The 27,539-nt window shown below is 39.8% G+C and overlaps 1 protein-coding gene across 3 annotated transcripts in view; it reads right to left on the minus strand.

Moving 5' to 3' along the window:
• Positions 1-411: 411 nt before the first annotated feature.
• Positions 412-27,539, minus strand: part of bahd1 (bromo adjacent homology domain containing 1) — a 61,121-nt gene continuing 33,993 nt past the window's right edge. Inside the window, exons 1-7 of one of the 3 annotated variants that reach the window (XM_053510148.1) lie at positions 23,361-23,527; positions 18,538-20,151; positions 13,111-13,484; positions 9,695-9,854; positions 4,215-4,294; positions 3,839-3,930; positions 412-3,742 (exon numbers count right to left, since the gene is read on the minus strand). In XM_053510148.1, coding sequence (XP_053366123.1) covers positions 3,556-3,742; positions 3,839-3,930; positions 4,215-4,294; positions 9,695-9,854; positions 13,111-13,484; positions 18,538-20,131 — 2,487 coding nt within the window. In that variant the 5' untranslated portion in view covers positions 20,132-20,151; positions 23,361-23,527 and the 3' untranslated portion in view covers positions 412-3,555. Of the gene's footprint in view, positions 3,743-3,838; positions 3,931-4,214; positions 4,295-9,694; positions 9,855-13,110; positions 13,485-18,537; positions 20,152-23,049; positions 23,146-23,360; positions 23,528-27,539 lie in introns of those variants that run through there. The other 2 variants (XM_053510149.1, XM_053510147.1) reach the window with 2 other exon arrangements.

Here is a 27,539-nt window from a genome sequence, read left to right on the forward strand (position 1 = left end):
AACAAAGAACACAGCGTTAATTCTGTCAAGAAAGACTTTGTTCATTATGTAAACTATCAGTGTGAATCCCGGAGCAACAGACTGGCAATGAGTCGCTCTAAAGACACCACAGAGTGGACAAATGGCTCGCGGCACTAATCATCGCTCTAACTCCGGCCTGAAATCTGTTACTGACTTAATGGAATTTTTATGAAAATAAGGCACAATGGACGACATTAGCATGACATGAGTCAGTAACAGAGTAAGCTCTAAACTCCCTAAAGAGCTCCAATTTGTGCAGAATTTTTACATTTGTTCCAGAGAGCTTACGCATTATCTGTTTTAACAAACAATACAAACATTTAAACACAAGTCACAAGGTTCAACCAAATGAAGTGCTTCTTTTGGAATGAAACGAAAAACACAAGGATGTGAAACTCATATATTATTTATTCCATTTAAATAGTTTCCTCTTATACATTTTTTTTATCTTAAATAATACAAATGCGCTGTGCTAGGACTATTTTCCAAGAATGCCCAGTACTTCCATGCTGCATTGAAATATATACGTATCTGTATACACACACATACACACACATACACCCACACACTCACATCACCAAAGGAGCAAAGCGCTTGGTGAGTTTGTACATCTTAGAATTAACCTCCCACTTCCTCTAGGCCCTTTTTGAAACACGACAGTTTCTACTTTTTTATCCAGAATTTTTTTTTTTTTTTTTTTTAATAAAGCAAGGACAATTCACAATGCTGAAGGAAGAGCAAAGAATACTCAGTACTTGCTATGTAAGACTTTTAAATAATGTTAACAATGCTGCAATATTATAATGAAAAACAATGATCAGTTTCTATTCAAAACTAAACAAAACAATGCTTTCGTGTACCAATATAGAGGGTAAAAAACTGGAATGCTTTAATGACACGACTGCTGTCAAACCATTATCAATATAACAGTGCTTTGATGTACTTTAAGCCAAATGATTCTTGCATTGACATTATGTCATGACTGTATTGATTCATGGTCATTACATGAACGGCGAAAAGCAAAATGTCAAGAGTGTACAACAGCACCATGTGTACATCATTCATCTCTAGTGTTCCCACATTGAGTAATTTTCTGCCATCATTCCAAGCTATTATATTCGCCATATATAGATATGTTAACCTTATTTAACCTTATTAAAGTCATTTGTTCTATTCATAAATGTTTAAAGGAACACCAGCACTTTCTTAGCTAACGGTAAAAGAAGGAAAAAAATTGCATTTAAAAAAAAACACTGTGTATCATGAAAATAGATTTGTAATGCATATGAAAACAAGACACCAGAACCAATATTTTGGGTTGTATCGACTGTGGGGATTGTACACACACACACACACACACACACACACAACAAAGACTTCATTCAATGACCCACTCATCTCTAACTCTTAGCACTATAAACTTACAACCCAAACCGAAAGTATGTGTCGGTTGTGCTACCTACAACAAGACCTTCTGTTGTCCAGTTTCTGTTTCCCACTATAAAGAAAATGGTAGATGAAAAAAAAAAAAACTGAAAGAAAGTGATATGCTGTACATTTTGGCCAATACTGTCAAACATGGGTATCTTATGCACTGCCTGGAGTCATCTGTATACTAAACTAGTACAGAAATCACATTTCTAGCTATCACAACAATACACGTGTGACTGATATACACTCAGGTTTGTTTCTTTTTTAATAGTAAGAGGAATGGAAGAGGAGGTAATGAGAAACCTGGTGAACGTTAGCACTGAAGCGCATTTGTTTTATGAATGAAAGCGTAACGAGTATAAGCATGTTCACTGCATCAAGGCCGAAGGTAAAAGAAAAAAGGATGTCTTTTGGAAAACTGGTAAACTTTCAGTTCCAGCTGCCATGTACTCTGCAACGGTTTGTGTCACCTACAATGAGCAAAGTGAACGGATTACAAAGTCTTAGCAGCCTTTTCCTAACAGCAGGAAATCACGCTTTGTCAAATTTTTGTAACTTACTTGATTCAGTAGAAGAAAATGACAGTCTCACAACATGCTTTCCTCTTCATATAAAAGAGGAAGAAAAAAAAAGAAAAAAGAAAGTAAGGATTCATTCCAGTTCAGTGGTCCAACGCACCCAGGTGATAGTGCTGCCTGGATAATGGTGCAGCTTGTATTTTTCTGGCCTTTCTATTCATCCTGAATTGACCTGAAGGTCATATATTTTTTCCCCCTTTTTATCTTTTCTATCTCAGCAGGCGAGAGTGAGGGTCACTATAGTGCAATGAGACTCGTAAGGAATGGCGGTTTTAGCACAAACTGCTGCATGATACAAACCAAGCCGGGTAAAGGAAGCAAAAGAGCCAGGAATGGGAGGACGCAAACCTCCTGTTGATTCTTTTCAGAGCAGACGATCTATTACTATTAAAAGGCACGAAAAACAGACCATATGAAATAGCTTTTTCATATCGATCTTGTATACGGAACAAGCGTATCTAAAAGTAACGCTGGGGAAAACCGATGGCACGTACTGAAAGCAGAAATGTGTGTGCAAGGCAATAACTTTTTCTATTCACACGCTTGGAAATGGAACAGATTACCTCCCTCGTTTTTTTGTAGAATCGGAGACATTAATTCTCTCTGTCCTGTATTTACACGTACAACAAATACACAGTATTTTTCCTCCATTTAAAGTCAGTAGCAGGTGAAAGTTTCAGACTGAATCAAACTCTGATTCACTAAATGGTAGATTAGTGCAAACGTATTATGGCCGGAGGGAGGGTGGGGGGTGTTGAGGGGGTTTGGGGGGGGCAGTCGTATGTTGCGGCGCCGAGTGAAAGCTTTGGTTTGCTGGGAAGGCAGGATGTGAAAAGGGGAGGCGGAAACACGCTCTTTCTAATGTGTAAGGCAAGTCCTCACGCGCGATAATAGGATGAGAGTTCATTCAAGAAATCTCGGTCTAGATGAGAAGCTCTGGGGGTATTTTGTCCACCAGAATACATCTATGGTCCTGTATGGTATGGCAAATTGGTATATGTTTGGTTAAGATTCGATTTGGGGAAGTACTCTACTCATTTTTTTAATTGCTCTAAAAAATAAATATTTTCCACCATATATCTATAAATAAATAAATCTACAGCCAATATGGGCACATTTACAGTCTAATTTATAATTTGGGGTAGCCCCTAATGTACCCACAAATTGGATAGCTTTTCTTCCGCACACAAATCCAGCAAGTATAAAATAGAACTATTGACAAGCCAAATATATATATATATATATATATATATATATATATATATAAAACCAGTTTCATGGAGTTACAGATCACACATTGGCCATCAGATCCGTCCCAGCTTGTGCTCAAAATAGCATCATGCGAAATCAAACTAAATTCATTTCAACTTGGACAATTATAAAGTCTGGAAAGAGCAGCCTAACTTTCGACAGTCCAGTGGCCGTTTAGGAATTCCTTTGATCAGGATACTGATTGTGTCTTCACTTTATGGACTCTAGTTTTCAGTGTATGGCTCCACGATAGCAAACGTTCCTACTACTAGCGCTACTGCAGATTCTTCAGAAGGCGGCCGTAGCGGAAGTCGTAAACATGGCGGCAGACAAACACCAGGTCGGGGTCGACGTCAGTGGGGATGCTGCGATGAGCTGGAATGGTGCAGTTACGAGCTGGAGGGACCACAGGGGCACTTTTGGGACGGCCCTCCTCGCGACGCTTTACCAAGGCACAGAATCTAAGGCAACACATTAAACAGTGTCAAAAAAAAAAAAAAAAAAACATTGAATCTGCTTTAATGCTGTAAAGCAAAAGTTACAGACACAGGACATACCTGCAATATTGTGCTAATGTCAAGACGTAGCACTTATCCTCGATGCACGCGACACTGTTCTCGTCCTGATGCCGGGATGCAAAGATCTCGTTCTGAAATCACCACAGCACGGACACAAAGCTTTGATACTCAAATATTCACTACATCAACGAGAGCAGACAATCGGCGCAGCGCGCACAGGTGTCCAATTTCAAAAGCACTCAAATAGCAACGCTGCTTCTTTCATTTTTTTCCCCTTAGCCGCTGCCTCCAGGGATTACAGAGTGCAGCGAGCTAGCGCTGCCTACTGCCTCTTTGAAACACATAATCAAGGCAGGTCAAATGTTTACTCTGCTTTCTCATGAAGAACCTCACCGAAGACATAAATTCAGCTCACCTCACAGTGCATGCTGGGATTGCGGCCCCCCTGAGTGTGCTCTGGACGGTAGTACCAAAACAGGCTCATCATCAGCTCCCCTGTGGAGAGTGATATCACTTTTTAGTTTATCAGCCTGGTGCAGCAGTCACTATAAATGACCCAAAACACAGTTAATGTAAGTTTTGTAAAACAGTGCTGCTTCAACGATATATCATTTTATTTATTTATTTTTTGCTGCACTGGCTATCAAAATGGGTTCCACAAATAACATGCACAAAAAAAAAATCTTGTCATTTTGATGTAATTGAAAACGTGTTGAAAATATACATGAATTATTTATACACATTTTTTTCTTATTAGCGATGTGTGGGCAAGAAGAAGCATCATCAGGCAGACTCAACTTTCATTAAACTCTGTCTTTTTGGTTTGCTTTTTTTCCTTCTTTTTCATGTGCATGACCAAGATATATTGGAAAATATATGCAGAAAATAGTTTTTACCATGCATTAAAAACGCTAAAATAGACTAGGGTCTAATAGAGTAACATCAGTCTTAAATTTCTGAAACAATTGAGCATCGTTACAGCTTTCCCATGATCTCATTCTTCTCCTTCTCTAAATCTTACCAACGCAGCATCTTACCACACAATACCTTGTCAGAGCAACGCAGATCATTTCTCTGCTACGCTGTAATTACCAGAAACAGCTCCCCTAATTTTATATCCTTTCACCTGTTAGGCTTCCAGACACAGGGGTGTAATCATCCCATTGAGATGAGGTGAGGCGCTACTCAGCTGCTGTGATGGATTATTGCAGTAGTTTGTAGCATCCGTAGGGGTGCTTGTCTTAAGTTTCTATTACAGCTCAGGCACTTACGATCTGATTATAAATACATTTTCAATGCTTCTCAGTTATCATTTTAAACTGTGGTCCATCAGGTGATTTACAGTAACTTGTATTTTATCTGTAGCATTCATGAATAGCAGGTTACTGCTACTAGACCTGCATTTTTCTTCAACTTTTACTTGATATTTTATCTCCAAAGTGTGTATGTAGGGTGCAGATCCTTAGCCCTTACACTATTCTTTTTACCCCGACAACTTTAAGCGACAACTTTGATACGAGCGCCTGTTCGAGTGGTCTTTGGTTAGACGCGACAGTTTCGTCTGTTAACGTTTCTCCGGGGGGAAACACCTGATTTTATTCCTCACGTGGGGTGTGTTTTTATATTCAGTAACAGATCTTGCCAGAGTCTTGTCAAGGCCTGCTTCACCAAATCCAGTGTGTCCCAAATGTCAGCTTTTAAAAAAAAAAAAGAAGGTGCTGTTCCAGTTGCCTTAAACGTTCCTGACTACTCCCCTCCCCCGTGACATCTCCTCCTCCTCCTGCCTGAATGTAAATATGACTTTGAGTAGCTGTGTAGAACTAGAAATACACTTTGCAGCTACATAGCTTCTAGAACTTTCTAGATTGAAAAAAAGTTTTTAAAAAGACATGTTTTTTAGATTTAGATTAACAATCAATCCTTAAAGGAAATCTGTCAAGAAAGCCCCATCCCCAAGCATTTTTGCATTGAGTTATTTGTGCTACAGTACCTCGTTTAAACCTAATGGAGTTTTCCCCTTTTCCTGGCTATTTCCTTAAAGACTAATAGCAACATTATCACCTCATGACTGTTATATCAAGAGCGCAGTTTGTTCTGCCAGGACCCAATGGAGTTAAATGGCAGACAGGCTCAATGGCCAAATTGTTTGGGACGTGAACATCTGTGACAGGCTCTTACAGAGCCTTGTATAATGCCAGAGACATGACCCTCGCAAGCTTGGAAAATACTGCTGTCTATTCATCACCTTCCTCTGGTGCTGCACAGCTGAGGTGAGGATTGAAGCAAACTGCAGTTATGGCTGCACAGCCTGCTAGCAAGCAAAGTGATAAGCATCGACGGCATGTTTCAGTGGAGGCAGAAAACGGTAAAGGATCTGGGTTACTGATAGGGGTTCAGGCCCCAGCATCGCAAAGGTGTCGCCACTGATGCAACCCTAACTGCTCCAGGGGCAGTATCCTGCACTCTGATTGTGTAAGGTACATGCTTTAATGTTAAAATTGGGATACTGTAAATACCCAAGAAAGAAAAAAAAAGTCTCCTCTTACTGTACTGGAATAAAGATTTAGAAAACTGACCCCAGACATAGGTCAAATCCAAGATATATTGGCCGAGACAATTCCTCTGATTCCACTTAAGCAGAGTGACCCATCAGTTCAGGGTCCTTTCCTTTGGTTAAGCCTTGGCAACCAGGCTGTGAAATGTGAGATTTGCCCTTGAGCCCCTGCAATGTCAGTTTCTCTGAGTGCCCCCTATATGGAAAACTAGCAGCTGCGCAGATAATCCGGAGAACAAGCAACAAATCAGAAAGAGCTCCTGATCTTCGTGTGGATGCTCTGGAATGAAAGTTATTTTCAAAAGCTATTTGACACATACAAACTTTACATTTCCCAGACATGAAGCCTGATTTGCTGGCTACATTATTATTAGATTTTTTAAGAAAGACCATTTTCTTCCTTATTAATGGGATTCGGGAAATTATCAGTGATCGCCCGTTAGTAGTGTGAAAGTCTGGTAGAGATCGCGACAGCAGCAAGCCTTGGGGCAAACCGGGAATACTAAACCACAGACTAATTCCATGTTGGCAACTCTGAACCGTATCGCAGTATTGGTGACAAGAGAAAGTGTCCAGGCCCCGAGGTAATGCCCTGAGCACGGAATCTCCATTGAGGTATTCCCTTTGATGTTCAACCTTGCAAAGAGAAAAATATTAACAGATGCCTCCCAGCAAAGCTGGGGGTGGGGGCATATGGAAAACCTTTAAAGCACAGAGAAGATGGAAAACAAGGCTAGACATCAGCTGGTTGAAAAGCCATGGGAAAAAAAAGCTGTATACCTAGTACTGGAAATAAATTCTAGGAAATCCTGAAAAGCTTACATGTGCTAAAAGTGGCATTCTAGACATTATCCACCAAAATTGATCAACAAAATACGGCATGTTTTTTTTTTTTATAGTGCAAGCTAGTGTGACCCATATCTGGAATTCATCAGATGTAGGCAGGGCATCTCTTGTCTCGGAGAGCTGCACACCTACCGGGATGATACAATTAAACAGAAAGGCAGGGTGCACTGCGGCTAATAGACAGGGCAGAGACATAGGCTTTGTGCCAGAATGCATTAGCACACAATTGACACTGTAAACCACATTGAGAGACTATGATTATAGACTTGATTAGAAGAGTATTTTGCTGGGTCTATTCTAAAACTATACGTGGCAGCAGTGGCAGTGCACAGGAGACAGATTTTTATTGTGGTGATGGGAGCACATTTACCAGTCAAACCATTGATGTGGGAGTTTTCTAACCAGACAAAGTGACCAAATAGGGGTCTGTATTGGAGATCTTATAAAGAAACGGTGTTGAAAAGATGGAACTGGATAGGAAAGGACATTGATGCTACGGTATATCAATAAACACATCAACCAGGCAGAAGACAGGATATTGCTGTCTCACATACTGTGATATAAAATACTGGCAGAGACGGATTTGCTGCTCACCTATATTGTGATAGTTCCATTTTATATTGATTATGAGCTCTACCTCTTCTGACACACTGAGCAGCACTAGAGATAGTAGCATAGAGAGTGATTTGCAAGTGGAAGCCTTATTGTCTCAAAGTATGCTTACTTAATAGTCCATGAAGATACGCTTATCAAAAATGACTTGTAGACACACCTGGCTCACAGACACGTTTCATTTGGTGTATGTGAACTTCGGCGGAAAAAAATACCAGAATATATTTGAAAAAAATAGGAATCCTGAAACTAATGCCCCACTAATGCCCCAATTTCCATTCATATGTGCACTTCGGGTTCTATCAGGGTTGACTTTACGCTACTTGTGGCTCAAATAATTCAAAAGCAAGTTCTGTTTTGTTCTGGCAGTAGAATAACTAGAAACTAATTTCAGAGGGATAAGTAAATACACAAACAAAAAACCACAATATTTATCCTGGTGTGCACATGCTTGACAAAACAACAATCTTTATCTTCTATACCGCTTATTCTGTACAGGGTCGTAGGGGCCTGGAGCCTATCCCAGGAGACTTGGGGCATGAGGCGGAGTACACACTGGACAGGGTGCCAATCCATCGCAGGGCACACAGGGTCAGGGTGCCAATCTATCGCAGGGTATAGAAGGTGAGTGAGTGAGTAGTCAACCTAAACTAAGTCTTTGGACTGTGGACGGAAAACCGGAATAAGGAAACACTCCATGCACACAGACCTGAGATGAGAATCAGACCCTTAAACCTGGAGGTGCAAGGCCACAGAGCTAAGCACTAAGCCACCGTGTCACCCACAAAACAGCTATTCCATATCAATAAACCTGCCATTAAATACGTGGCTTTGGTGTATCGTCCCAGGTCTACTGTAAACCTCTCTGTATCTCTAGACTCCTCATGCCAATTAAGTGCTCTGTTGTAGTGAGTGACAGCTGACAGGTCACTTAATGTTTATGTGCTTCGAGGAGCACCACTCTATAAAAAGACAAGTTTCCTCATTGGAGGCTTCAATAAATGCCACTCCAAACTCTATTGCTTTCACCTGCACAGCATGAAGAGACGTGTCACTTGCAGACGTTTGCACCAAACGGAGTTCATCCTTTTATTGCTGGCAGATTTTACAGCCTGAATGTTGTTCCGCTGCAACCCTGTGCTTTACGGTGAGTTAGAGTGATCTTCAACCTCAGAAGAGTACATTATCAAGACTTATCCACAATATAATAAGCCTGAGTGATTCTCTCTTTTCAGTCTCTGAAGTATGATATTCATATTTCCGCGAATGATGTCGCCTTGCAAGTTTGCGAATCGCAAACTGCTAGTTCTGAAGGAACCTAGAATATGAGAAAACTAAATTGTAGGGTCTTGATTTGTAAACATGGTTCAACAGCCAGTATGGGCCTTTTAAAAGGAGCACCATCCTGTATTTTGTCACTTCCTTTCTTTACATTCCATCTTGTTAGAAAGCTGTGATCAGAGTGCATGGTCAGTTATGATACAGGACCCCTGGAGCAGAGACGGTGGCAGCTTGGTGGTGCTCGGGTTTGAACCCATGACCATCTGATCAGTAAACCAGAGCCTTAACTGTTGAACCACGACTTCCCAGGCTTGCTTGGCAAATAAATGAGCAAAGTTGGACTATAGGACTGAACAAAGAACTGCAATTCTCTAAGCCTTTTACCACGCTGCTTTGATTGAACAAATTCTTGGTTTTTAAAATCAGCCTGAGCAATTATTTCCTACAAATACTCTGGCTTGAAAAGGGCAGGAAATTGACAGAATAGGACGAAATACGATATGCAGCCCCTGTGTTAAGACATATTAAAAGAATATTACATGTGAAAGCAGGACGGTTTTAAACAAATAATTCTTGAATGATGAAATGAATTCTTGGTTTACCTGACTCAGGGTCCTCCCAGAAGGCAGACACTTTAGCCACATAGGGGAGAGACTTCTTCCGTGGGCCAGAACGCAGCAGCACAGTGTCTCGCACCCTGATCACTTCTCCATCTCTCTGCACTCCTTCATAGCACCTGCGTAGTGCTGGCGACTCCTCACCCTGCAGGTCATCATCAGTGATAAATAATAAACACTTCGACACAAATACTGCCAGACTGCTGTGCTTCAAAAAACGTCATGCAATCAGCTGGAAGTGTATGACACAAATCTGTTTTTTTATGTCGCATAGTACTAGATAGGTAGTCAATGACCAGAATAAAAAAAATGAGAAAATTCAATTTAAAATGTTTTTCGCTTTCAGATTATTTTCGGTTAGAACAAACCGATTTTTTTATTTTTATTTTTTTTTACTAAATCCAGTTACCCGAATGAACCAGGACGCCTAATTATATTTCGTCATGGTCCAATTCTGATGCTCGTGTGTATTTTAGGAGTTTTCGGCAGTGGACAGGGGTAAGCATGGGCACTCTGACTGGTCTGTGGCTATACAGCGCCTTAAGAGGAAGGTGTGATGGACTGTGTGTTTGACACCATTCTATTATAGCAAGGATTAACTTTTTCAGCAGTCTGTGCTACAATATCTCTTCAGTGGGATTAGACCTGACTGGCTGGCCTTTGCTCCCCAAGTGCATCAATGAGCCAGACTTTTTATAGGTACAAACCACTACATTCCTGTAAAAATAAAAAAAAATAAAAATAAAAAAAGGCTTTTTCTTTGGAGATGTTTGACCCAGTTTTCTAGCCATCACAAGTTAGGCCTTGTGAAAGTGACATGGATTGTCAATCTTAATGCTTGCGTATTTTTCTTGACTGATCAGGCATGAATCAATCAGTGTATACTAGTGGAGTCGATAACCCCTTCCATAATCAATCATCAGTTAAATTAATTGATCATCATTTTTACCACACAGTACTTGCTTCAGGCACTCGTTATGCATCTTAAAATCAATCCCACCACCATTCATTATTATTACTCCCAGAGTACATTACATACATTAACGAGGATTTTTTTTCCCCCACGTAAGCTTATATTATGGAATATATTAACGTTACAAACATGACACAGCTGTCAAAGCAGAAAGAGTTTGGTCAAATAGTATTTACTATTATTTAGTGCACATATTCGTTGAGAAAGATTTTCCTTCTCATGCTCTTAATGTTTAGCTTTTCCTTTGTTAATGGCTAACTTGTATAATTTTTCCTCAAACCAAAGAACACCCACATCCAGGAGGGGCCTTTTTTCCATGAATTTTGTACAACAAATTATCTTGAGATATATCGTTCATCGTTTTACACAAGCATGAGTAGTTCCTGTTTCCACTACACAGCAGTTGCTTGGGTGCGCAAAAAAAACAACAAAAAAAAAAAAAAACACTCATGCAACACGGCATGTTTTTTCCAACTATTAAAAATCTAATCCCACTTTTTATAAGCGATCACAGAAAAAGACCTTGCCTCATGTCCATGTGTCTGTGTTGCCACCCGTGCAAAAAAAAAAAACGAACCCGTTACATCGAATGTAAAACTATGAATCTCTCCGATGATTGATTAAAGTGCATACACGTTAACTGACATTTAAAAATCAGTGATTTTTAAATGCATTTTGTTTTATTTTTAAACACTACATTTGTACCGCTAGTAACTTACTGTTATTGACAGTGGTAACTGTAATGTATGTGCATGTAAAATGTAATGCGTTATCAGGAAAAGTAATTAGCTTACAGTAACGTGTTACACAGTATATACATTCTCAGTTATTTAAGAACCAGCCAACACATTCTTAGGAGGATGCTAAACTGTCAACTTCAAACAAAAAGATGTGAAATAAAAATCATGAACCACCATGATCAGATATCACTTAAACGCTTACTGAAGTAGCAACGTCAATAAACATGCAGGAGACATCAGAGCTATGTTTTAACATGTTAAAATGACTTTATTAAGAAATGTAAATTGCTCCTGACCATTTGTAAAGAAAGTGCAACAAAATTTTGTAACTCTCTTCATGTTTGTCACGTAGAGTATAAAGCAACTTTTCTTTCATTTTTAAAATTGTGAAAATTTGTGTTCTGCCTTTGTTGTTCTGGTGGAAATTGTGCAGCTGCAAGTATTCTCAAAACATTTCCACTGGACGAAGAACAGTTTAACCTACATACCATAGTGCTCAGTGTATTATTTGTTTAAATTAGGGTTGTTGCAGTTTCATGGTTGGTGTACGGTGTATAATTGGATGGTTATTAAACTGCTGACTTTTTCAAAAACACTGCTCTCTTATTTCCTCACCCTCACTCTTTTCCAGCTTACAACGACAGCATGATTTGCCCTTAAAACATATTTCTAAAGGTTCCCTTTTTTTTTTATTGAAGTAGTTTTATATGGTTATGTAGAATTTATTACTACTGTAACTCTGGGAGTTTAGTCGCAACTGAATCTGTCGTACATGTATAAAACATATAGACGTTTTGCACTATAATGGAACTCCAGGAATCAGTCATTCTCTTTTATAGTCACCCACAGAAACCTAACTAAATTCCAACATGAACCATGTTTAAAATGCAGAACAATAAAATACAATTGACATTTAAAAAGCAGAGTCAAAAAGGCGATGCGTACAGGGTTTTTCATTAAATTACTATATACTATAGTCATTAGATTTTACATGACTAGTAATCAAACACAACCTGCACGGCCTAGCGCAGCAAATGAAGAGGCTATAAAAGCAAACAAAACAAACTGTCTATATATAAAAACGAGATGTGTGCAAACTGCATAGACATTTTATAGTGAAAACCAGGCGTATACTGTATGATATATATATATCTAGGATACAGAATTCACTTCTCCTGTAATTAACCCAGACATCCACACACCATATTTTTCACATATTAACCCTTTTTTATGGAGCAATAACTGGTGTGCATGTGTGTGCATGTGTGTGTACTGTATGTGTGTGAGAGAGAGTTTCAGCGAAATAGAGGGTGATTAGAGTGAAGAGCTAACGCAAGTCTATCGTCAGAATAAGAATGACGACTGAGGATGATTCACTGTGGCTTCTCCTCAGAATCGATCAGTATTGGCCCTTGGGTGACAATTCAATGCACCATCATTGGGTTTTTCCCCCAAAAAATAAAAAATCATTTAGACCTTTTCCATTACATTAGATATTGATAAGGGAAGATCAAACTAAAACTAAAACTAGGATCATGTCATTCACACACACACGCCATCACACAAACACACACACACAAACACACACACGCCTCCACAGTCTCAGTAATGCAAAGCAACACAGGCCTATTCTCGAATCCTCCACAAGCCATTATCTATTCAGAAGAGAATATAACTTGAGTACGCACCACTATGAATACCTCCTTTTCAGCTGCTGTGCCCACAGGCAGCCAGCCGTTGGTGGCCCGCCGCCGACTGATCTTGGGCTGTTTTGTGCCTGGACTGCCATGACTCGCTCCCAGCTGGCCATCCTTCACATGGGGGCAGACAGCTGTGTCCCGTAACGCAGAGCGCGAGCTGCTGGGTGGCTTGGCACTCTGGGGACACTCTCGCCCTAACTGTAACTGGACCTGAGGACGCCCAGTGTCCGGCAGAGGAGTCTGCAGGTGGGGCATAGGCTGGGTGGCAGCAGGCACACTGGGGATGGGGCAGACGGACAAGGGCAAGGTGGGGGGCATGGAAATAGACGGGCTGTGCTTGTCCAGTGGATAGGGGAAGTCCTCTGTAGGAACAAGTGGAAGCTTTAGGTTAGCATAAAAGAACATCATAACAAAAATAAAAACGTAGACACAACATTCTGGTTAAGAAACGTTGGAAAAATTGATTACTAGTAATTCGGCCATCTCAAATCACCAAACAAAAAAACATCTTTGAAAAAATGCTTTGAAATTTAGCAATGATTTAATTGCTGGCCTGCATGAAAGTATAATGCATTCATGTGTTGTTGTATTTCGTACTTAACAGACTGCTGGTATAAAAAGCTACTGTACACTATCTTTTTTTTTTTTTCTTCAAATCCTGGATGCTAGTTTCTATGAGACTGGATGAGATCATCACAGCCACTTTGATCATAGTTATAACTATAGGGCATTATTTTAACCAACAGGTGTGCAAGGGGAAAAATAAATAGCTACGTAAGTACATAACACTTATGGACGGGTTTAATGCTGTAATCGGCGATCATACTTTTAATAGCTCATTAAATCGCTAACAGACCTTTAAATATGCGGCTGTAGAATTAGCAATGACCCATTAACACTTCGCGGGAAACCATATTATCTTAAGTATCTAACCTCTTCTGGCATTTTGACAAGCATCCTTGCAATACGGCGTTCGCGGTCTACCTCGCTCGCTTGCTGATTGAGCATTGCGAAGATATGACAGCTATGGAATCCGAGAACAGCCATCAGACGGTCTAAAAGCAATGATGTGCTACTTTGCTTTATAATCGCGCTTCCTTATGAGGTCACAGGGCCACGGCCCAACACAGATAAAAGGTAACAGAAAATGCGCTGTGGATCAATCCTTTTCCTAACTTAATAGACCCTGCTTGCTTATTCTGGCCTCTCAGGGAGGCGACTGGCCAAGCATGGGAGAGAAAGTGCAGCTCACTGCATGCTCACTCAGCTGTTAAGTCTCTGTATTATCACAAACGGACTTGCATGCCTACAAAACAGGGATCGCATTAGTCATGATATACACATATATCATTTACATTTGGCAAAAGCTCTTATCCAGAGCGACTTACTTTTTTTATTTTTTTATCTCATAACACATCTGAGCAGTTGAGGGTTAAGGGCCTTGGCAACTTGACGGTTGCGGGGTTTGAACCTGGGATCTTTTGAACCGTAGTCCAATGCCTTATCCACTGAGCTACCCCTGGCCACTATATATCACTATATATATATCAGCTACACAGTGTATAATGCGCGATAAGCGAAAGGAGTTCTGCCTAAGCAATTAATTGCCAAACATCTTGTCTGTCTGTTGAACCTATCACAATATAAATTTAACACAATTATAAGATTCTTTCTTTTTTTAAAAAAAAAAAAGGACAAAAAAATGTGAAAAGTAATTTATTTACTAAGGACCTCGGGCTGCAATACAGTGTTCATTAGCTGATTTACTCATTCATTAAAGCAGAGAATAGTTAAAAGGATTTAAACTGTCCTAAGGTGTAACAAATGATCTTTTTATTGCAAAGGCCATATAAAACTACATTTTCTCTTCTCGCTAAAATAAACTGAGCTGCTCTTATATCGCCGCCACGGTTTCTGGTGTGTACAGTAGGTTTTCTCCATGAAGTGCTTCTGTCTAGAAACTGGATTAGTTCTGCCGCTGTGCTGGTGGAAATTGTGCAGCTGTAGGTATTTTCAATACAGTAAAACCTACATACTGTACATACAGTGGTCAGTAGACTATTTGTTCAAATTAGGGTTGTTGTGGTTTTTTTACACGGTTGGTGTAGAGTGCATGAAGGAAGGGCTATCACGCGGCTGACTTTTCCAAAACGCTGCTCTTTTATTTTCTCACCCTGCACTGGAGTAGTTTTACATATGAATGTGGAGAAAAGCAATTATTGCCAGTGTATTTCTGGGATTTTAGTCCCACTAGAATCATGTCCAGTCTAAACTGCGTTGGTGCAACGAGTCGGAGTGGAGCCGCGATGCAGAAGGATCGCTCCCCGCGGTTTGACACGCAGATTTATTGCAAACTGTAACTATCGTTGTGCAAAATAAAGTTTTAGCGCAGCTGTATGGCATTATGTTCTGGCTCATTCCCGAGCAAAAAAAGTGAGAAACAACTTTGAGCAACAAAAATTTTCACTTGTTCAAAGTTTCTCTCATGCACAGTTCTGTGCAAAAATGTGTTTTTTCTTTGTTTTTTAAAAACCACTTTCTTAAAGATGTTAATTTTTTTACAACTTCATTATTAAGTCAGTAAAAAAAAACATTTCTGATTTCCAAACCGTAGTATTCCGGCAAAAAAATTTAATCGTAATTGCAAATATCTGTAGGGCAGAAAAAAAGCATATTATGTAAAAGAGCAGTTTTCAGAGACGGGTCCTCATGAGGACTGTGGTTGGTTCTGCAAGATGTTCAGTAAAACAAATTGTACCCAAGAATACTGTATATTTTAAACAAAGGGTCATCACACAGATTATTGACTTTTGAATGTAAAAACATTTTTTAAAGACATCTTTGCTCTACATTTTGCATGTGTCTCTTGCACAGTACTGTAATTGCCACATAATAACATCTGCACTAGAACTCAAATTGTGGCCCAATTATATATGAACATACCTTGTTTCATTAAAATTAGCCCAATCTTTTATTACCATGAAAATAAAAAGTATTCCTTTTATTATTATTATTATTATTATTATTATTACTACTCCTGTATATTATTAAGGTACTGAGTTCGTTTCTTCTTTGGAACAATACTTAATAAAAAATTAGCCTGTTTCCACAACATCAAGTTGTGAAAAAATTGTCATGCCTCATATTGCACTTTAATTTCCCATTTTCCAACTAAATATTGAATATTTTATTTCATTTGAAGATTTTATTTAAACATTAGACATTTTGAATGTTGTTTTTATTCAAGCCCATGGGCAAGAGCTCCTTTCTTTATATGTTCTTAAATTTCCACCAGTAATAAAAGGGTTTGCAAAATTATATTTGTCTCTCATTTTTTTGTTGTTGTTGTTGGTTAGAAAAATGATCTGATCTGTGACTCAAAACCATGATATGATCCGAACAGTGAGTTTTATGATCCATCGCACCGCTGCCGAATTGACATCTTGGTAAAGTTTTCATTATTTCCTGTGGAGCAAATAGGTTTTGGACTATAATGGAATGGAACTCCAGAAAGCATTCTTTCTCTTCTATCAACTCAAACCAAATCCAAACTAAATCCAAACACTGGCCAAAGTTTAAAACGCGGAAAAATACAATATAGATGACATTTAAAAAGCTGTGTCAAAGAAGTAATACTTCTAGGAGAGGTGTTATTCCAATTCCTATCACAGGTACAGCCTGCATACATGTTACAGTCATATGACCTTTTAATGATTAAGCACAACCTGTACAGCTAAGGACACAACAATAACCGCTATAATGAGGAACAAGCCAAACTGTTTGTAATAAAATCAGATATGCGCAGAATGCATGACTGTGACAACCACGCAGGCATGGAGAACATCTCTGGGATACAGAAATCGCTTATTCTGTAATTAACACAGACCTCCTTCAGAAACAATGCTTAACAGATATACGTCTAGAAATCCTATCCAGCTAAAAAAAAATTGCAATTATAGGATTTGATTATTTTGATTCCTTTTGGACTTGTTCCATACACAAAATGAAGTACAGAAAACAGTGATTAATGCTGCTTGAATTTTTTACCACCAGCTAGTGTTTTTTAAATTGGTCAATTAACCCTGTGACTCCATGATATTTTTAGACCAGCTTATCATCATATTGTGAAATGATCAAATAACACCCCTTGTTCAAGACCCTAAGCAACAGAACATCATCAGATTAACAAGAAATAAAAGGGATTGTGTCAGGACAGATGGGTATAAAGCAACCCGCACTAGTCCTGTGATGCTTTGTGGCTGTTCCAAGGTTGGTTAAAAAGACTACAGCTGCCATCTTACAATGAAAAGCCAGTTCAAGCCTTCTGCCAACAAAAATAACCAGAACCCTGCCCACCTGTGGCAATTATTCACATTCAAACTAGTGTTGAAAAGACAGCAGTGAGAAGACAGACATAGTGGAGTGGCTGCATAAAAGGAAAGAGGGTTTTCATCGCTGAGTCAAATCATTACTTTCTTTCTACAGCATCTCAATGGCTTTTAGTTCCCTATTTTAGCCTTTTGTGCTGCATGTGTTTAAAGATAGGCCTTGTGACCTGACAGTTTGAGGTCTGTGCAAGCTAAAGCTGAATATATCCCTTATCCAGTTGTTAATTAGGAGATAAAATGTTGGTGACTAGACCTCTGACTGGTTACGGTTAACTGAGTAACTGCAGCAACATGCCCCGCTGGCATTAAAATTCAATTAAGTTGAAAAAAAAAAAAAAAAAAAACACTCATGTTAATTTATTCCTTTTTTAAAACACTTGTAAGGTTATCCGCTGCCTACACATAAACTGTTTATTAATATTTCTTTTGTTATGACTAACTGGTTTACATATACAGTAAATCCTGATTATAATATGGAGGAATTAGAAATATTACACAGCAGTGTTTAGCGTGCACAATCTGCCCTTATCTCAGAGACAGCGAATGTCCAAAATAAGCAAGGTCATGTCACATGCCCATTTCCAAGCCATTTTTCAAAATTTATATTAAATTTGTATTTACAGTGTATACAGTCTAGCCACTACGAGGCAGGGAATATTACCTATCTAACTCATTGATAACCTTTTTTGCTCAAGGTGTGTTACGTTTCAGCTCTCTGGATATGCCAGGATAGAATGATTCAACCCGGGGAGTGTGTTGGAAATTGCATCAACTTTACCTTTTTTTTTTTTTTTACATATTTTTTTAACTAAAAATTGTTTAAGCACAGCAGTTATCATGAGATATCCCAAGCATTTCTCCTCTGCATTTGACCTCGTACTGTCTGCCAAACATTATTTTGCAGTTATCTCAGTGTGCATATTCTCTAACCAGCACAGCCCCGGTTACGACACGAGTCTGAGGCTGATTTTATTAAGCAGCTCATGCTACAGGAAAATAGATTTTCATCCCATTTGCCTTTTCTTACCCATCTTGATTTTGTGGCTGCAGCTGGAGCATCCGGCACTGAATGAGCAGCCCCTGTTAGCGAGGGGCTGTGTGTGTCTGTAGGCACAGCCGCTAATCCTGCACGGTTCTCCATAACACGTCCCTACAGAGTTGCAGTACACCGGATGAGGAATTCCTGAAGGGTGAGACACTGGAGAGGGCAGTAGTTTGGGTCTTTGGACCCCAGTGGGACACAGTGTAATAGGAGGTACAGAAGGTGGCGCATGGGGTCCTGGACTTGTACTTACAGGAAGCGAGGATGTCCCATGGTGGGAAATGTGGACATAGTAACCTGGGTAGCATGGGTAAGAATGAGCACCTAGTGTCAGAGCTGGGTGGGTCAGGGTGTGAGGCGAATTAAGGAAACCTTTAACGGATGGCAGGGAATGCTGTTCTGAATCAGGGTATGCCTTCTGCCCAAGGAACAGGGCTAATCGGTGACAGTATTCCACAGACCTCTCCTGGGAACAGCAGTAACATGAATTTACATCAGTCTCAGTTTTCTCCTCTTTCACAGGCTTTAATGAGTAGCTCAGCATGGACCTGCATTGGTATCCAGGTTGGATAAAGTCATGCGCCCCAGAAGTGCCTTCCCACAAGCTGTCAGTCTTGAGAGCCTCCTTCTTACAGAGGTTGCAGCACTGCTGAGGTACCGGTGTCTCGCTCAGGCATGGTGGGCTGTGCTGTTTTTTTATTTTTCCCTGCAGCTGTTTCGTTCGTCCTCCTCCACTGCCTGGCTTGGTGTCCGGTTTAGCTCGCCGCTTAGCTCCAGATGAGGTGCTGGTTAGCTTCAGGAGAGCAGCCGCGTTTAAACCTGCTAGACGTCTTGGGGTTGGACTGTTAAGGTTCAGCTGGTCCAGATGTTCGAATTCTGTCTTTGCTTTCTTGCTTTTCTTAGGATTTGTACTCTCCTCTCGTTCTCCTGTGTGCGCACGTTTTTGGCCTTCTGGTCCTTTTCTTGAACTGTCAGTTTCTCCTTTTGGGAGCTCACCATCACCCTTTTGAGAATTCTGCTGTTTTTTGGACATTTGAGAGTCCTCTCTGAACAACAACAGGCTGTTGACTGCTTCCGCATTGAGAGAGGCTAATCGTCGCTTTCGAGGTTCTTGCAGGTCCATGGATAAGGCAGTTTTGACAGATTTGGGCTTGCTTTTTGGTCCAGGTGTTGACTGGCATGCCTTGCAGCCCTTCTTTTGACACTTGCAAGATTTGGTCCTTCCCTTCTTTTCTTTCATATTTCTTTTCCCTTTGTTCTTAGGCACAGCTTTCATGCTGCCCTTAGAAGTTCCTCCTTCTTCTAAGCGAGTCAGTAGAACACAGCAGTTTAGGGGACCAACGTCACTCATTCCCTGCCGTCCTCTGAGGGGATAAAGCTTTCGGTCACTATCTGCGCTTTGCTGCTTTATTTCCTTATCTCTTCCTCTTTTATGGGAATGCCTTTTAGTCTTCTTTTCTAGCACTGGGCACTCTGGCCAGGTTCTGCCCATTGTTTCAGCATGTATCTGGCAGCTCACCTGCTCCTTGGATTCACTTCGATATCGACATAAAGAGTTCCTCTGCCGTGCATGTGTCATTACAATCTTCCATGCAGATCCTACAAAAGGGAAAAAGGAAATACTTAAACTCAGTTGTGTTGGAGGCATGCAGATCTGTAAATACTGTGGTTGGGTCATTCAAATTATGGTTTCTGTTCTGGCTTCTGCTACTGGCTGCTGAAATCGATATGGCTGACCGAGCAAAGTAAAGATAGATGTATTAACTATATTATGAGCGCTGCACTCTCCTATACTGAATTCTAATATTTCAGCTATTTTCTAAACCTTCAGTTAAAACAAAAATACAAATCCTCTCATTACAAGCTTCAATTGACTGCAGCAGGGGGAAAACACAGCATGTAAATACATCCATGATAAATGAGGTATTTTAATTATGTTGATTTTGTAACTATCACCATAAATATTCTGCATCTATGTTCAGAGATATATATATAGTACATAAATCTACACGATTGTACACCAAGAGTGTATAAACCATGCATATACATACATACTTTTAGCAAGCCACTAACAGGCAAAAACATTACCATAAACAGTTATTAATGTTGAAAAAAGACATGTCCAACCATACTGTACATTCAACCATCACTCAGCATATGCTTCCTAAATATCCGGAAAGGGGATCTTACCATTACTGTATAATTACTACTTTTATCGTACTGCCACAGACCATACTGATGTAAGCCATCTATTAGACAGACAGGTCATATTAATTAGGTATAATATGTCCTGCCTAGTGTGACCTACTGACTAATGTTCTTCACCCTAACCCCAACCCCACTATTTATTTTCTAAAGGGCATAATGATTTGTAACCTTTCTTGTCCTTCAGTAGTTTATTTTTTTCCAATGACAAGAAAAAAAAAACATTAAATCCAGTTTAAGATAAAACCCACATTTTCTAAATCATTATATCATATACACTCTTATTATTATATAAAACAATCCGGCAGTGTCAAAGGTGCAAAAAAGCTTACATTTTTTTTAATGACATATATGATTTAGATATTTATATTTTGTGAAGTTAATGAGTAGACTTTCATACACAAATGAAACAGCTCAGCAAAATGAAAACATGTCAAGCTAAAATTCAACCTTAATGTTGTGTTTTTTTTTATGTATAAGGATGGTGAATAATTTGTTTTAGTTTTTTTGTTTAAGGCAGGTAGATAGTTAGCGAGGTATGGCAGTAGATACATGGATGAATAGATGGAAGGTCTTTATTGATCCCTAAAGGAAAATTCTGGGAATTTTAAATTGATCTGATTGTGGAAGGAAGCCAAAATGGACAGGAAATGCAATGCAATAATTATCCTGCAACAGCATTTCCCTACCCAGATAGCCATTATTGTTTTTTTGTCCTGTTGCATACTTCTATTTTTACTTCCTCAGCCATGATGACAAATAACGAGGCAATCTGTGGTTAGAAAAAACAAACCAAAAAAACAAACAAACATGGCCTGTACTGCATGGAGCTATTAGACCAGTGAGTTCACATTCAGATGACAAACATATCAGAACAAACTTCACAAAAATAGGTTTAAGCCAGTGACGATTAAAACATAAGGATTACACTTCCTCAGCAGCTTGCAAGAAACACACAATTTTATAATTGATTTGAATTCCCTGATTTGTATGCAGCTGTTAAACTCATACTTAAATAGTTAAATAAAAGAATACAACCTCAACAACACTGCATTTATAGAACTTTCAAACAGAACCTATGAACCTCTGTGTGTAATTTATCACCCAACATCCAAATTAACTGGGTTTAAAAAAAGTTTTTACAGCAGGCAACAATAGCTTTCGCCATAGTCTTGTTCGACGGGGTAGAACAAGCAAATGCTGGAAAAAATCAGCAACAATGACTTCTCTATGTGATGAATCCTATTTTAGGTCAAGTTCTGCCTTTATTCATCACAAACATTACTGCACAGTAAAATTCTTTATTCTTCACATATCCCAGCTTTTTGTTAGACTAGGGTCAGAGCACAAGGGTCAGCAATTATACGGCGCCCCTGGAGCAGACAGCATCAAGGACCTTGCGCAACAGCAGCAACCAAACTAACTCAGAGCTTTAACACACTTATCCACCACAAATCCAGCTTTTGCGTACAGTACATGACAATGAGATCTGTTGTTAGTTTCAAAGCTATATAAAGAAAAACATTATAAAAAATGATTACTAAGGGAACCGGTCGCTCAGTGGTGGGTTTCTTATCTGCCTTGCGTAAGGCATGGGTTCGATTCCTACCTAACGCCCAAACCCTAGCCACTGGATGCAATGCCGGTCCCAAACCCGAATAAAATGGGAGGGTTACATCAGAAAGGGCATCCAGCGTAAAAATATCGGATAGTCCGCAGAAACTCCAACAACATCAGGGTTGAAACATATTACAAGAAAATGTCTAGAGAAGCATACTTTTTATCATCATGAAGAACGCCCTGAACCTGCACTAAATCATTTTTAAGGAACTGTATTACCTAATGAAGAATGACCCCAAAAATCAAGCGTAGAAATGGATTTGGTTGAGACAAAGTAGCCTTGTTAGTCCATCCTTCATGTGAATTGATGTTTAACTTTGAACCCAAGTCATCTACAGAGAAGTCAGATCCGATCAGATCAAGATCAGCTCTCGCCCCTTTCTCTAATTGATGAAGCAGGGGGATTGATCAGACTAAAAAGACACACCAAAAATTAAAAACCGATTAGTGATTTGATGCGATGCTGAAAATAATCGCGAAGCCCATGGTTGCTGAGAGAGAAGCGGTACAGGGCGTAACACCGACTCAACCTTCCTGATTTCAAATCGTCGCGCTTGGGGCTTTAACACCCCCCTTTTACTCACACAGACCTTGCAAGCACACATATATCTCTCTATATATGTAAAGCCGAACTAAATCTAAACTCCGAAGAAGAACAAATGAATGTGCCACCTCAGTGTTGAGAAGCAGAAGCACAAACGCCTCGCGCTCCTCGAGCCTCCACAAGCCTCCACGAGCCCAGCGACCATACGTCAGCGCTAACCGAGCTGCTTTTCCGACAAGCCACCGAGCACTTACTGTACTGTAGGCGAACAAAACACCAGAAAGACGCTGATTACCGATTTGCACGATTTGGAAGGGGGTATAAAAAAAATCTTTCATTTCGCTTAACGACACACACACACACACACACACAGAGAGAGAGAGAGAACGACGCGAAGACGCGCAACCGAAATGAAACAGATTAGTAATCCTGCGTTTACCTCCTCCGAGTCTCAGCCGAGCGCGAATACAAACAAAACAAAAAAACAAACAAAAAAAAGCGTCACATTCCGAAATTCGAATTATTTTTGTTTACAAAATAAACCCGAGCTCGAGGTTCAGCCGGGAAGCGGAGACGAGCAGAGCAGCAGCTGACAAGACGCGGCTGAAGCGGTGACCTACTTCCGAAGTAGCACGCTCACGATAATATTCATGCGCTGCTGCTGCTGCTGCTGTCGCGCCGGGACCACACGAGTTCAGAAATCCTTTCTAAACCTCACTAGAGAGGGAAGCGAAATAGCATACGTAACAGCCAAGCTGGTTTAGTTGTTACTTTCGACGTGTTATGCAACGAGACGTCACTTCAAACCTCACACCTCAAGCACTAGATCAGAGTGATCACCATCTAACCATCTAACCATAGTGCTTTCACTCCAATACACCTGCTTCACATGATCACATCGAGAATCAGATTCCTACAGGATCTCCAGGGTCCCGGTTCGACTCGGGTTCTGTGTGCATGTTCTCCTCATGCTTGCCGGGTTTCCCCCTGGTACTCCGGTTTCCTCCCACAGTCCAAAAGACATGCAGATTAGGCTAATTGGTGTTCCCAAATTGCCCATAGTGTGCAAATTAAAATGTGAGTGTGTGTACCCTGTGATGGATTGGCACCTCATCCAGGGTGTACCCCACCGGGGTATCGACGATACATGAGTGGGTGACTGAGTGAGTGAAAGTGAATTTACAATGACCCTTAAAGGTAAGTGTTTCCCAGGAAACACTGTTAATATCGCCCTTGGACACTGTATAATGACCGATACGTGCTCACATCGAGAACTACAACCGAGTGATGACCATCTAACCATCTTCCTAGTGCTTTCACTCTAATACACCTACACTTTACATAATCAAATCAAGAATCAGATTTTTACAGAATCTCCAGGGTCGAAAATCTGAGTGAGTGTATGTGCGTGTACTGTGCAATGAATTGGCACCTCATCCAGGGTGTATCTCACCAGGGTATTGATGAAGCATGTGCCCACCTTCCTATTGCTTTAAATCCACTACACCTGCTTCACATGATTATCAGAAGATCGTTACAGGAATTCTTAGTGGTAGCACTGTCACCTCCAGGGTCGAGGACATTCCCGCCTCAGGTTCTGTGCGCATGGAGTTTGCATGTTTTCCTCTTGTGCTTGATGGGTTTCCACAATCCAAAGACATGCAGATTAGACTGACTGGCGGTTCCAAATTGGCCATAGTGTGTAAATGAGTGTGTGGTGCATGAATGTGTGCCCTACGATGGATTGACACCTAATCCAAGGTGTACCTTTCCTTATGCCTAAGTTTCCAGAGATAGGCTTCAGGCCCCTTTGTGACCCTGTATACAGGATAAAGCGGTATAGACAACGAGTGAGTGAGTGAGTGAGTGAGTGAGTGAGTGAGAGTGAATTTAGGATGAACCATAAAGGAGGAGTAAGTGTTTCTTGAGAAAGAATGTTGATATTGCCCTTGGGCGCCATATCATGGCTGATATGTGCTCTCATTTTGGGAGTTAGTGTGTATGTATGTGTGTGTTAGAGATGAGGAAAAATTGATTCAGTCGATTCAGTATTGCCAAACTGACTTAAAAAAAAAAAAAAAAAAGTATAAGAAAACAGAGAGAAAACGGTCAATCATCTCATGACCAGAATTGGCTGGTTTTCAGTTTGATTGGTCATGATCGGTGATCGACAGATCAGCCCCAGAAATAAATGATTCTGTACCGAGCATAAAAGCTTCCAAGTGGAGCAACAGAAACGCATTTTTCATGGCGTTACATTATCATGCAATCATTTATCATGATAATATTATATGAGGAGATGACTGCCGATTCCCATCCCTAGTGTGTGTGTGCCCTGCTATGGATTAGCACCCTCTCTAGGGTCTACCCCGCCTCGTTTCCTAAGTGTCCTGGGACAAGGTCCAGGCCCCTTGTGACGCTGTATACAGAATAAGGATAAATAAGATATAGATGATGAGAGATGAGAAGTGATGAGATTCTTACAGGAAGGTTGAGGTGCAAGATAAAAAAATCATTTGCGATAGAAATATTTTCCAGGCAGTGAGCGAGGTAGCATGTCCATAGTTCATCAAAAAACAATATGTGAAAAAATAGCTGTTGTTACATAAGGACATTTCTTTAATATGATTGAAATCATTCTTAAAACAGATTCTACACTGACTCTGGTTAGCATTTACTGTACACACTCGACCCATATAATCAGGATATAAAATCTTTTATATACACAACCAGTAAAAGATTTGACACGCCTTCTAATTCCATGGCCTTTTCAGATTTTTATTTCGTTCTACATTGTAAAACAATGAAGACATCTAAAATATGCAATAATCTCAAAAGGCGAATGTCAACTGAGACACGTGATAGTGATCCCTATGTATGGCTTATGTTGCAGCAGGCGATACGATTTTACATCTAATGCACATCTAAAATATTAAACATCGACTATACAGGGCTGTCTTCCACCATACGGTATTCATTAGTTATATACACAACCAATCTATTTATTGTTTAAATCTGATTTAAAATACGAATAAAAACTGTTTGTAGTGGCACTTTTAAAACTACTTAAAATTTTATTTAAAATCTAAATAAAACAGCTGAAAATATATGAGCACAGTGCTCATTTAATAAAGTCACAGCTAAACAGATGAGTTTAAAGTCTAGATTTAAAAGTGACTAATATTTTAGCACATCTGATCTCTTCTGGAAGCTGGTTCCAACTGCCTACAGCATAATGGGTAAAAGCAGACTCCCCTTGTTTTGTGTGAACCCTTGGTATTTCTGTTAGGTTTATATTGTAGACGTAATGTATTTAGGTCCTAGGCCATTGAGTCATTTATAAATGAGTAAGAGTACTTTAAAATCTATCCTAAATGTTACAGGAAGCCAGTGTGAGAACCTGAGGACTGGGGTGATGTGTTCAGATTTTCTGGTTCTAGTCAGAATTCTGGCAGCTGCGTTCTGGACGAGCTGCAGCTGTCTAATGGTCTTCTTGGGAAGGCCGGTAAGGAGAGCATTACAATAATCCACCCTGCTGGTGATAAAGGCATGGACAAGTTTCTCCAAGTCTTAACTGGAAACAAAACATGTAATTCTCTCAATGTTTTTAAGATGATAGTATGCTGATTTAGTTACTGCTTTGACATGACTAAGGTCTGTCAAACTAAGGTCTGTCTTCAGAATCACCCCAAAATCCTTGACCTTTTTTTTTTTTTTTTTTAGATTTTTAGTTGTTTGACCCCTAGAGTGAAGGTATGCATTCACCTTTAAAGCTTCATCTTTGTTTTCAAATGCAATGACCTCAATGTTCTCCTTCCTTAACTGAAGAAAATGTTGGCACATAAAACTGTTAATTTCATCAATGCATTGGCAGAGGGAGTCAACGGGGCTGTAGTCATTTGGGGATAAGGCTAGATAAATTTGGGTATCATCAGCATAGCTGTGATAGGCAAGTTAATTCTTTCTCATCATTTGACTTAGTGGGAGCATATACAGACTTAGACTTATGCTCTCCTATACTCACATAATAACCTATCCCTTCTAAGTATGACCTGAACCATTTTAGTACCATCCCAGAAAGCCCGACCCAGTTTTCCAGTCTTATGGTTCCAGTTTTCCAGTCCAGGAACTCGGAAACCAGATTGAAAAATGTCCAAGTATTTGTTTGAGTTTAGAAACTTACAGCATTGTAAAACAATGCTGAAAGAATCCAAAATATGCAACAATCTCTTCTGAACAGTTGATACTGAGATATGTTTGCTACTTATTCTCTGTAAAACCTTTGCAACAGATCTAATCTGCAGTGCTGTTAATTGGTGATTTTTAAGGCTGGTAACTCTAAATAAACTTAGTTTTGGTCCTGCTGTTAATGGGATGGTCTCTATGGGAGCCAGTTTCATCATGGTGCTTAATGGCTTTAGCAAATGCACTTGACGATACTGTTCTTGCAAGAACTTTTCCAGAGCAGCTGACCTTTGTGACCTTCGCCCCATCGTTGTTACTTAATTTTTGTAGTGCCATATGTTTTATAGTTCAATAGAAAATTCTGTATTGTTTTAGAATATAGAAAATAAATCCAAACTTGCATCCAAACTTTTGACTGGTACTGTATGTGCAC

The sequence above is a fragment of the Clarias gariepinus genome, chromosome 13 (assembly GCF_024256425.1).
Source record: "Clarias gariepinus isolate MV-2021 ecotype Netherlands chromosome 13, CGAR_prim_01v2, whole genome shotgun sequence".
Taxonomy (NCBI): domain Eukaryota; kingdom Metazoa; phylum Chordata; class Actinopteri; order Siluriformes; family Clariidae; genus Clarias; species Clarias gariepinus.